The following is a 12,767-nucleotide window of genomic DNA, read 5'->3' as shown; positions in this document are numbered from 1 at the left end:
CAGACCTTGTCTCAAAAGACTATAAAAAACAAAAACAAAACACCTAATGTTTATCAAGCTCCTCCTTTGTGCTAGGTGCTAAACACTGTTCTAGTAACAGTATTGTGCTAACTCATTCAACTCCTCACATGAGGTAGGTGAGGAAACTGGGGCATAGAGAAATTAAATAATGTGCCCCAGATCACACAACTGGGAATGGGAGAGCTAGGATAGTTGTAAAGCATCAAGAGGATACACCACAACACTGTAAAGCATCAGGGTAGGCTTTAACTTTGTAACATACCAGGGAAGTACTCTGCAACATTGTAACACACCACAGTACACTGTAACTTTACAACACACCAGGAGAGTACACTGCAACATTCTAATGTGCCAGAATCTATTGCAACATTGTAAGTGTATATTAGGTACAGGAAGAGTGAAGACCAGGAGGAATCAAGGGTTTAGGGGTCCAGCCAAGGGAGATGGGACAACGAAGCAGGGCTTTGAAGAATGAATAGGAGTATCTTGGGAATTTGGGAGGAAATGGAAGGGGGAGAGATCCATTCCAGACAAAGAGAACAGCATAGGCAGATAATAGTGTGTTCAAAGTTATAAAAATATATCTGGTATTATTGGCAGAAAGTGCAAAGGGTGGGCAGTGGTGCAGGGGAGTAAGTAAGGAGTGAGTTAAGGTCAGAGAGCAGGGACAAAGCGGGGCAGAGTGAGTAGTCCTTGTGAAGATGCTGGACTTCTTCCTGCAGACAAGGGGAGCTGCCAGCAAGTTTCAAACAGGGCACTTGTAAGGTCATATTGTAGTTTTAGCCATGGGGAAGTCCATAACCAGGCAAAGGGAAAATTAAAGTTATTGGGAGGTACAAATCAGCAAGGTTCATTGAAATGTTCAACAAGGGCAGGGTGACATGATGACCAGGACGCTAGCTTGGGTCACAGAGTGGTACAGGTGCCATCCAACATGAATTAGGGAATCCAAGAAGGGTTTTCTTAAGCTTCAGCTTTGTCCCCATCTTCTGCTCTCCTCCCCAGTGCTCTGAATGCAACAAGGGCTCAACCAGAGCTTGATGGTCACCACTGCCTCATGATAAGTCCAGCTGGAGCCAAGGAAAATGTTATCTAGAACCGCAAGTATCTTCTATGTTGGCCAGGTCCTGTTAAACAAAGGCCTATCCACTCTCTGTCCACTCTGGTGAGCTTCCTAATGTTTGGAGATACAAATGCCACTGAGTTTAGGAGTAGGAGCTGGAAAGGGCTTTGCATAACAGAGTGAAAGAAATTTGAATTTGGGGAAAATCCTGTAGGACAATGGAGAGGAGGAGTGATGGGAGAGTGCAGAGCAGAGAGGATCCTGGGAGGATCCAAGAGTCGAGAGAGAGAGTGAGGTGACCATCTCTGACGACAGCGAGGTAGGGTGCCTACCAGGGAGCTAACGCTCAATTTGAAGATGTTTGCACTTCTGTAATTTAAATACCTCCTCTGCCCTCCTCTTTGCCACAGCTTCCCTGCAGGATAGGCTGCCAGACTCATAAATACCTTGATGAGAGGCTGCTGTGTTTATGCAGCAGTGTGGAAGGCTGGAGAAACTGAGAAATAAAAGCTGAGTTCCTTTACAAATTTACAAGAAAAAAATCAACCCCATCAAAAAGTGGGCAAAGGATATGAACAGACGCTTCTCAAAAGAAGACATGTATGCAGCCAACAGACACATGAAAAAAATGCTCGTCATCACTGGTCATCAGAGAAATGCAAACCAAAACCACAATGAGATACCATCTCACACCAGTTAGAATGGTGATCATTAAAAAGTCAGGAAACAACAGATGCTGGAGAGCATGTGGAGAAATAGGAACACTTTTACACTGTTGGTGGGAGTGTAAACTAGTTCAACCATTGTGGAAAACAGTGTGGTGATTCCTTAAGTATCTAGAACTAGAAATACCATTTAACCCAGCCATCCCATTACTGGGTATATACCAGAAGGATTATAAATCATGCTGCTATAAAGACACATGCACATGTATGTTTATTGTGGCACTATTTACAATAGCAAAGACTTGGAACCAACCCAAATGTCCATCAATGATAGACTGGATTAAGAAAATGTGGCACATATACACCATGGAATACTATGCAGCCATAAAAAAGTATGAGTTCATGTCCTTTGTGGGGACATGCATGAAGCTGGAAACCATCATTCTGAGCAAACTATGGCAAGGACAGAAAACCAAACACCGCATGTGCTCACTCACAGGTGGGAATTGAACAATGAGAACACTTGGACACAGGAAGGGGAACATCACACACCGGGACCTGTCATGGGGTCGGGGTATGGGGGAGAGATAATATTAGGAGATATACCTAATATAAATGATGAGTTAATGGGTGCAGCACACCAACATGGCACATGTATACACATGTACCAAACCTGCACATTGTGCACATGTACCCTGGAACTTAAAGTATAATAATAATTAAAAAAAAAAAAAAAAAAAAGCTGAGTTCCGCCTCTGGTTGTGCAACAAGGACCGTGTACATTGGTCAGCAAATTAATCCATCAACAAAAAAACTAGTTTAGAGCCTCTTGGGGATTAATAGAAACCTTGGTACAGATTTTAGACTTCCTTTAGATATGGGATTTGGTCTTGGGATCAAATTTATCTCACTCTCAAGAGGGCAGCAAGAGCCCAGTGTATGTGTGGGTTACACATGAGTTACATTTCCCGGGAAGGCGAACATCCAGACTCGCTTCCCCTCTTCCCCAGGCACAAACTTCCGGAATAGGCCCAGCAGCCAGTCTCCTGCCTCTCTGAGCCTCCTGGATACTGAGAATGGCTATGTAGGGGGTGGAGCTGGAGAAGGACTGCCCTCAGAAGTATCCTTTTCAGAACTGGCAGAAGGAAGGTGGAAATGACACAGCCCCCAGTATGTGTCCCTTGTGTCCATTCTGGGTGGCCTGCTGTGCTCAGGAAAAGGTCATCCTGGCCGGTGCTTCTCATCTGGCATCCAGTCTAAGATGGCAGAACAGCAGGAATCCTATCTGTGAAATGCGTGAGTCATGACACATTAGAGTTCAGAGAGATTATCAAGTCCAAGGGGGCTCAAAAAACTTAGCCCAACTATTCCAACAACAGTAAGACAACCATAATGTGTAAAACAGGGGTCCTCAACCCCTGGGCCCTGGACCAGTACCAGTCCATGGCCTGTTAGGAACTGAGCCACACAGCAGGAGATGAGCAGGTGAAGCTTCATCTGTTTTTACAGCTTCTCCCCGTGGCTGGCATTACCGCCTGAGCTCTGCCTCCTGTCAGATCAGTGGCGGCATTAGATTCTCATAGGAGCATGAACCCTACTGTAAACTGTGCATGGCAAGGGATCTAGGTTGCACAGTCATTATGAGAATCTAATGCCTAAAGAAACCACCCCCACACCCACCCCTGTCCTTGGAAAAATTGTCTTCCATGAAACCAGTCATGGCACCTGGTGCCAAAAATGTTGGGAACTGCTGGTGTAAAACATGTAACAGGTGGCTCATGTCTGTAAACCCAGCACTTTGGGAGGCTGAGGCAGGCAGATCACCTGAGGTTAGGAGTTCGAGACCAGCCTGGCCAACATGGCGAAACCCCATCTCTACTAGAAAATACAAAAATTAGCCGGGCATGGTGGTATGTGCCTGTAATCCCAGCTAATCAGGAGGCTGAGACATGAGAATTCCTTGAACCTGGGAGGCGGAGGTTGCAGTGAGCTGAGATCGTGATGCTGCACTCCAGCCTTGGTGACAGGAGACTCTGTCTCAAACAAACAAACAAACAAACAAACAAACCAGAAAACATAACAGTGCAGAGGTACTGCTTGAAGTGGGCAGGGAGACTTGGAGCTGGACCCCTGTTCCCCATTCCCTTGTAGTAGACTCAAGGCACCTCTGGGGTCACCTGTGGCACACTATTTGACCCATCCCACTCCCACTCTATAGATGAGATACTGCTGGCCAATGGGGTGAAATGCCACAGTCTGGATCATGCAGCTGGTTACTGGCAGAGCTGGGGGTAGAACTTGGAGCACCTGCCTCTAAGCCTAGATTCACTTCCTTTTCTTTTTTTTGGCGGAGTATCGTTCTGTCCCCCAGGCTGGAGTTGCAGTGGCTTGATTTCGGCTCATTGCAACCTCCGCCTTCTAGGTTCAAGCAATTCTCCTGCCTCAGCCTCCTGAGTAGCTGAGATTACAGGCACCCACCACCACGCCTGGCTAAACTTTGTATTTTTAGTAGAGACAGGGTTTCGCCACGTTGGCCAGGCTGGTCTCCAACTCCTGACCTCAAGTGATCCGCCCCGCTTGGCCTCCTAAAGTGCTGGAATTACCAGCCACCACACCCGGCCTTAGATGCACTTTCTACCACACCCACAGCTGTTCTCAGAAGCAATTACTTTGTTATTTTTAAGACTTGGGGATAAGGAAGCTGAATGGTCTGCAAGCTGGAGGTCTGACCCTCACACAGGTGAGACTCATTTTCAAATAGGACATCAACAGCCACTGAGTGCAGTTCCTTGCGGAGTGGGTGAGAAAGAAATGTCACTTGTTTGCACAATTAACTCACTTAACTTTGGCAGACCTGGTCTGGGTAAATGATCACATGACCACAGTGAAGCCTGACCTGATGTGTATCATTTCGTTTATGGCTGTGTGATCCAGAGAGTGCGCCCATCTCCCTAACCCAAGCATTCATTGTAACCTGGATGTGACCAGCACAGAAAGGGGAGAGGGTGATGGGTAAAGGAATCTGAGGAGACTCAGAAAAGCACCTTCCCCCTGCCTCTGTGCCTCAGTTTCCTATCAGTGGGCTTGGGGGGAACAGCTCTGGAACAAGGAGCCAGAGAGTGAAAAACACTATGAAATCTCCAGAATAAAGTAATTTGGTCACTACTTTTTTTTCTGGAGGCACAGACACTATTCTCCAAGTCCTTCTTCTTCATCAATGCTGAAAGAGCCTCCTCAACTTCCCACACACATCAGTAGAAGATCCTGTCCCTCAACCGCTGCTGGCTACTGTTCCCCACACCCTATGTTGCCACTCTGGTAGAATTTTGAAGAATAGAAGTTTATTTTTTAAAGGGGGTCCTGCAGGCACCCTCCACGGCAGAAATGTTACAACTGTGCTTGTGGGATACCTCACACAGCCAGCTGAGGGGAATGCCAGGGGTGCCAGAAAGTGAGACCAAACCCCAGCGTCACTAGGGTGAGACTGAGCTTAGTGCGGTGAAGTTGGCATGATAGGCTCTTCTCTTTGCTCTGAAAAAGCTCAGCATTTGTGTCACCTCTGGGAAGCAGTGCTGAGAGCCAAAGTCAAAACCCTGGGCTCCAAATCCCTGTGGGAAGAAAGTCTCCTCGAGTCTTTTTGGTATGGTGACCCTCATCTGCGCAGATAATCTTTACACACCGCATAGGTTGTGGCCTGAGATTTGGGACACATGGCCACTGTCTCCATGGCTCGCTCCCCTGGCACCAGGTGGACACCATGAATCTTAGCTCCCCTGAGTCAGGGACCCACCAACGTTCTGCAAGAGTAAACTGCGGAGCTGGGTTCAGGCCCTCCTGGCTACCTGGCCCCTGGGGAGAAGGAGGGGTGAGGAGGAGTATAGATGCTCCTGTTGCAGGAAGGAAGTGGGTGGGTCCTCCTCCTCAGGGGTTCTGGCCTTGAGAGGTGTTCAGGAGGGATTTGGGAAGAAGAATAGAACGCTGGAAAAAGCATTCAGTCTCAGGAAAGAATTAGCCTAGGCCAAGCCCTCACAGTGTGACACTGGCTAAGGCGGAGACCTCCCACTCCTTTCCTCTTTGTTTTGGCGCTGCCCAGATCTTTGCCAGGTCTTGGCACTTCCATCTCCACCACTCACAGACCAAGGTGAGGACACAGTCAACAGCCTTCCCTTCTAGACACCTCTCCCAGATTATCTAATCTCTGCTAATTAATGCTTTTGATTCCCTTCCCCTTTTGTTGCCCCCAGGAAAGAAATTGACCCTTCAGCTCAAGGGCACCTTCCCACCCCAGGCTGGCAGGGCTGCTTGGGCAGTGGAAGTTGGAGGCACAAGTCCTAAGACAGACCCTGAGTGGAAAAGGTTTTATAGAACTCAGCTGGCCACAGCTAGTTCTATCCAGCCCATTCTTTATTAATGTAGCACTGAGCCTTTCCAGGCCCCCTCCCTTTAGCTGCCCCAGCCAGGGCATCGATCGCCCTAATGGCAAGGCTCTGCAGTGGCAGCCCTGAGCTGCTCTGTCCCCAAGTCTTCCTGTGGCTGCTAATTAGAACCCACAGACTCTACTTTACAAATGGGAAGCTGAGGCCCAGGGGGCCCTGATGGGAAGTGAGAGGGGGCTGAGCTGAGCGTCATTCTCCCCAACACCCAGGCCCTCTCTGGCTGGCTCTGTCACTGACCCAAGACTAAATAGTGTGTGTGTGTGTGTGTGTTTGTGTGTGTGTGTGTGTGTGTGTGTTGTGTATTCCCAGAACCGAGAACACAGAGGCCTAGAGTGGGCAGGTGGGATGTTAGTTCTTTCTTGAGCCCCAGGTAGTCTTTGCACAGTGGCAGCTCCAGAATTCCTACAAAGGAAGGGAACCCAGGTAACAATCTCCTTGGAAGGGGGCTGAAGGACTTGACTTTTAGTTGTATTAGCTGAGCATACATACTGTTCAGACTCTGATTGGATAGTTTTGGGTGGCTGTGGGGACCACAGTAGTGGAGGGAGTACAAGATGGAATCTCTGGGCGGGGGTGGGGGGGATGCTAAGCCTCTCCAAGCCTCCTTGGCACCACCACTGTGCTTTTAGCTGGGGACCTATGCCCTGTCCTCCTGACACTTCCCAGCCCTTGAATCAACTGTGGGTGCAGGGACTATGTTCCCAATATACCTGCAGTGGTGAAGGGGAGGACCAGGGGACATACCCTGGGGGTTATGGGCACCTAGCATTTTCTAGGGATGCAGTTAGGTGAAAATGTCTGGCAAGAGAAGTGTCGGTTGACAGGACCCTGAGCAGCAGCCAGACCCAATAGAAAAGAAAGATTGACTATCTGGAGCTGCTGAGGCAGAAGAGAGATGGGGAGTGGGGGGGGAGATATTCTGCTAATTGTGCTTGAATCTACACACAGCCTTTCCACCCCAGCTCTCCTGGCCCCAGGGGCTGTAGCTCACATAGCTCAACACTGGAAGCTCCCCCAAATACTTTCCATGTTGCTCCAAGCCTCCATTTAGGGGGTCAGAGATAAGCTCAACTTTGGAGGAACTCAAAAAGCCAGTATCCTATTAAATCCCAGAGAGAAAACTGTCAGAAGTAACAAAACAACATGAAACCAGAGAGGTAAAATGTGGGATATTGTCCACAGCTCCATTTGTTCTGCGGTCTTATAGAGACATTAAATTATTCATCAGAACAGAACATCAGCACCCACCACTACCACATCCACATGATCTGTGGTCCTGGGAACATTGGAGGCCCCCTCTGCTCAGGGGCAGACCGGTAGTGTGGGATGGGGAAGGGGCATCTGGATACCCCTGGTTTCCTGGAAGGGTCATACCTCCAGGGAAGGGCTGGACAGGGTCTGCGTTCTCCGGGCCACACCAGTAGTGACTCTCAGAACTGAAATTGACTAGAGAGTGGAAACTGTCCAGAAGTTGGGAGCTTCCTGCAGTCCAGGGCTGTGAATTCCCTCTTCCCTCAATACCTCCCAGGCTCCTTTGTAAGTGGAGAGTGGCTACTGATGTCCGGGGAGTCGAGTCTGACTTGGGGACCAGGCAGCTGGGGCTGAAGGATGGCTGGGACTACCCCGTCTCTTCCCACCACCTCTTTCAAAGGATCAGTCCTTGTCAGGACCAATCTATCCCCTTCCTCACTCCAGCTGCCTCCCTCCTTTCCAGCTCCTCTGCGTGAAGCACTGGAATCTCTCTTCCCTGTGCTCACTTTAAAAAAAATTATTTCCAGGGACAGTTGGAGGGGTTGCCAAGGTCACTTCCCCATGGACAAGCACCCTTCCTCATCATTCCTCCCTCCCTGGCCTGAGCCTTTCAGAAGAGCCAGGTCCCTCTCCATCTAAGCGGGGGTGGTTGGCGGGAGGCAGGCACTCTGGGCCCGGTGCTCGCGGCCTGGGTGAGGGGTTGTGAAGAGGAAGGAGTTTCTCCCTCGCCTCAGTCTGGCCTGACCTGACCTAGCTGGATCCCACCCGGACCATGGTCTCTTCTGCCCATACCCAACATTCCCACTCGAGGGTCAGGTTCATTCCACAGAGAATTCGCCACCGCCCCAGGGCAGGGGTTCCCATCCCCGTTTTCCTGTCCCAGACTAAGGTCCACATTTTCCCGCGGGAGCCACTGTAGAGTGAAGGGGTGACGCCAAGGTCACACAGGAAGGCAGAGGCATGACGGAGACTGGAGGGGTCGGGAGGGGTGCCGAGGCCCAGGCTCTCTCCCTGGCCGTTCCCCTCGGGGTGCGGGGGCGCACTCACCGCCGGGACCACTTGGCGGACGGCCTCCCGAAAGGCCGCTTCCACAACACGCCGTAGAGCTGCACTTTGGTGCTGATGTCCAGCGCGTCCGAGTCGGCCTGCTCCAGAGACGGTGAGGGCGACACCGAGTTGGACTTGGACGTGAACATCCTGCCTCAGCGGGGCTGTGCCCGGCCCGGACCCCACCTCCCGGGGTCAGCAGGGACGCAGGGCGAGGGGCGAGGACGGAGCCGTCGGGGGGGGTCCCACCGAGCAGAGAAGCGGAGCGGCCCCGGCCCGGAGCTGCAGCATCAAAGCGCGCTGGGCACTGGACGCGGCGCGAAGGGGGCGCGGGGCGCGCAGCCGGCGGCTGGCGCTGGGGATTGCAGAGGGCCGGGCGGGAACTTGGCGGGGAGGGCCGCTCAGCCTCCGGCCGGCAGCATCTTCCCCTCCCCCCGGCGACAGCCCCAATTCTGGTGGCCCCGATTGGCTGGGAGTGGCAGGTGAGCCGGCTGGAGGCCGGCCTCGGGCGCCAATCAGGGCGGGCGCTGGCTGAAGGGCCGGGCTCCGTGCGTCCGGAAGGTCCCTGCGGGTCGCAGGGTCCGGGGACTCGGTCGCAGCGCGTCCCTGCCGCCGCCCTCGCGCCCAACACCACCCCGGGGTCCCTCTCGGCGTGCAGCGCCGACATCGAGACGGGGGCCACGTCCGCTTTGCGATGGGCTTGGAGGCACTCTGCAGACACCTGCTCGCCTCAGGATGGAGGAGAGGACAGAGCGAGGGCGTGGGGTCCCACACCCCGGCCTGAAATTCCACCGCAGTCCCTATGGCTCCGCGAACTGCGGCGGCCTGGCTTTTCTCCCCCTTGAAGAGGCGATTCCTGATGCTGGTGCCTACCCGGGCTGGCGGGTGGCCAGGTACGACTTCGGGAAGTGCCCGAAGTGCCCGCCCGGGGAGGGGCTCCATCAAGGTTGGGTGCCCCCCTTCCCCTGTCAGGTGGGTGTCGCTGTGCTCCCTGCCGCCTCGGGCGCATCGGATCGGATTTCTCTTCCTGGAACTTGACCGGGTCTGTATCGGCATTTGGCACTCAACGCCAGTCTGGAGCTATCAGTGCAGTGTGTGTCCGTGATTTATCTGCGTGCCTGGCCCGCGCTCCCTGGAGCCGGCTGCTCCGTCCGCTTCCGCTCCTTTCGGAGTTGGCGTTTGGGGTGACCCGCTCATTTTCAGGCCAGAGAGACGCCGGCCGGCCCCAGGGGATCGCCTCCTCCCGGCGGGTGGAAATGCTAGGTTGGCACAGCTGCCTGCCCCGCGCCACCTGCCAGGCGTGGAGACCGCGCAGTGAGCGGCTGCCAGCCAGACCACGCCGCAGTCGCGCTTTTCCTGTATGAGGAGCCAAGGCCGCCTCTGGAAGTCGGATTGCAACAGAAGTTTGCAAATGGCTAGCCCGAGAGCCAGATCAGTTTACAGACAGGCTTTATGAATTTGCCCCAAGTTTTAAAATTGAGGTATACTTCATGGTAAAAAGCACAAATCTAAGTTATTTCTTTGATGAAGGTATATACGATGTAACCCTACCCAAAGCAACATACAGAACACTTGCATCACCTGTACAAAGTTTCTTCATGCCCCTTTGTAGCTGATCAGCCCCCCAACAACAACCACTTGTATCATTCCTATCACCTCTGCACAGTAGACTTAAGTTTTTGAATGTAATGCCTAAAGGGGCATCCCCACAGGCCCCATCATCCCCTATGTCTGACCTGCCTGGCCCCTCTCTGCAGGCATTTGGATGCCTGACGCCCACTAGATGTTCCCCAAGGCCATCCTAGATCTCCCATTTTATGACTGTAGCTAATCGTCACCCTGCTACTCTTCCCTTAACCCCCTCTGGGGTTCCCAAGCCCAGGCAGCACCCCCTTGTTGCTCACTGTCCTGAGGTGCCCATCTGAATTCCTTGCACTTCTCTTATGGCTCAGGCCCCCATGCGAAACATCTCAAGCCAAACCTTAACACAGGGCCCTGGGCGTGAGTCCATCAGGTGGGAGGAGATGGGACTGGGAAGACGATGAGAGCCTGAGGCCAGAGTACAAAGTGGACATTTTCTGTATATATTTTTTCTATTTCTGACACATGGTCTAATGCTTGCAAATCTTCCCACTTTAGGAACCCTGCTTTTCTTTTCTTTCTTTTTCCTTTTTCTTTTCTTTTCTTTCCTTCCTTCCTTCCTTCTTTCCTTCCTTCCTTCCTTCCTTCCTTCCTTCCTTCCTTCCTTCCTTCCTTCCTTCTTCCCTCCCTCCCTCCCATCTGTCTGTCTGTCTGTCTCTCTCTCTCTCTCTCTCTCTCTCTCCCCCTCTCACCCAGGCTGGAGTCCAGTGGCACAATCTCTGCTCACTGCAAACTCCACCTCCCAGGTTCACACATTCTCCTGCCTCAGCCTCCTGAGTAGCTAGGACTACAGGCGCCCACCACCATGTCCGGCTAATTTTTTGTAGTTTTAGTAGAGACCAGGTTTCACCGTGTTAGCCAGGATGGTCTCGATCTCCTGACATCATGATCTGCCCACCTCGGCCTCCTGAAGTGCTGGGATTACAGGCATGAGCCACCGTGCCCGGCCCTTTTTTTTTTTTTTTTTTTAGAGAGATGGGGGTCTCGCTATGTTGCCCAGGTTGGTCTTGGGCCACAAGTGATCCTCCCACCTCGGCCTCCAAAAATGCTAGGATTACAGGTGTCCTGCTTTTCTAAGATGAAAGCTAGAAAACTTGTATTAGAAGCCTGTGGTATGGAGTTCACCAGTAAGGGACACCTGACTTTGAGTTGCAGGTAACAAATATGAGGAAAAAGCATATACAGGCATGTACTTTTCAAGGGAACATGGCGGCACATGCATCTGACATGCCTTGCGTGACAGCTGTGTTCTCCTGGGGCGGCAGCAGCATGCAGGGTGGGTGCTGCAGCAGCACGCGGGGTGGGGGCTGCAGCAGTCACCGGGAGGTGGGCTCCTAGCAGTGCACAAAACAGCAGCAGCAAGAACTCGGGGGCAGCTGCAGCATTCTCATCCAACAGCTTCTGCAGTTCACCTTAGGTGTGGTTCCTGGAAGCTTTGCCTCAGGCCTGGCTCCCTGGTTCTCCCAATATCCTTTTAATACATCCATTTCTTTTCTGCTGAATCAGGTCAGTTGCAGTTTTGGCTGCTGGTGATGAGGACTAGTGGTGAGCTTGTGAGCCATGGGCCAGAAAGGCAGGATACCTGCAATCATTCAAAAGAAGTCCTGCACAGAAGGGCCCAGTGAGCCCAGATAATACTGGGGAAGGCTGATTCCTTCAACAGGAGAAGGGGAGCATTGGTTTCTTCAATGACAAAGAGCAACCAATCTTCACCTATTTGGCTCTGCATACAGGACATGTGAATAGACCTTAGATAACAGCAGTTAAGGCTGGGTGGAAGGAAGGCTCTGAGGCAAACAGCAGGAGTTTGATCAACCACTAGATACTTGAGTGGCTTCTGTTCCCCTTGCCTAACCAGCGCAGACTGCACCAGGTCAGCCTTGGGAGAAGCCGTTTCTGCTTCCATTGTGTTCTCTACCCCAGCTGGTAGGAGTGCTGAATGCCTGGATGAGTTCTGCAGCAGACAGAACAAGCCAGGTGCCAATCCAGTACCCTAGACCAAGTGGGTCAGGACTGCCCAGTCTTGTCAGGAAGTAAGTGAGACCAGTCAGGGGTGAAAACTCAGGATCCCTAAGTGCCCTACACTGCTCAGACACAGAGCTGATGTTCTAATACATTATTTACAACAGACGCATTTCATTTAATTTTTACAATAGACCCATGAGGTATATACATACTATTTTTAGTTTTCCAGATGAGAAAAATAAAGTTCAACGGAGCTGTCTACCTAAGTCACATAGCTAGTAATTTCCTAGAACATGATACAGGTCCTAAATATGTGTTGAATGAGGGAAAGTGACAGGCTGAAGTTTGATGTGAGTCCTTAGCCCTTCCCCTTCACCCTGCAGCACACTGTCATGTGAAGTAAAGTGCAGTCTAGGAAATACTAGACCACTTTCAGTCTTTCCTCTCTTTTCAGGAATTTTTCTCAATTGCCAACTCACCTAGGGCTCAACTTCTGTAGAACTGATGATGCAATTCTACGAGTGCTACAAAATTTTAGCTGTGCTCAGGGATAGACTCCCAATAATGAACATACATTTTTGTTAGAGACAGGGTATCACCCTCACCCAGGCTGGAGTACAGTGGTGTGACCACAGCTTGCTGCAGCCTCAACCTCCTGAGCTCAAGTGATCCTCCTAT

At 51.6% G+C, this 12,767-nt stretch overlaps 1 protein-coding gene across 1 annotated transcript in view; it reads right to left on the bottom strand.

Moving 5' to 3' along the window:
• The window catches only part of PLEKHD1 (pleckstrin homology and coiled-coil domain containing D1), a 47,620-nt gene extending 38,751 nt beyond the window's left edge, over positions 1-8,869 (bottom strand). Inside the window, exon 1 of the mRNA XM_005561609.5 lies at positions 8,484-8,869. Coding sequence (XP_005561666.1) covers positions 8,484-8,632 — 149 coding nt within the window. The 5' untranslated portion in view covers positions 8,633-8,869. The remainder of the gene's footprint in view (positions 1-8,483) is intronic.
• Positions 8,870-12,767: the final 3,898 nt, after the last annotated feature.

This window comes from Macaca fascicularis, chromosome 7 (assembly GCF_037993035.2).
Source record: "Macaca fascicularis isolate 582-1 chromosome 7, T2T-MFA8v1.1".
In the NCBI taxonomy this organism is placed as follows: Eukaryota; Metazoa; Chordata; class Mammalia; order Primates; family Cercopithecidae; genus Macaca; species Macaca fascicularis.
The sequence above is the reverse complement of the archived record's forward strand: the minus strand, read 5'-3'. Positions and strand labels throughout refer to the sequence as shown.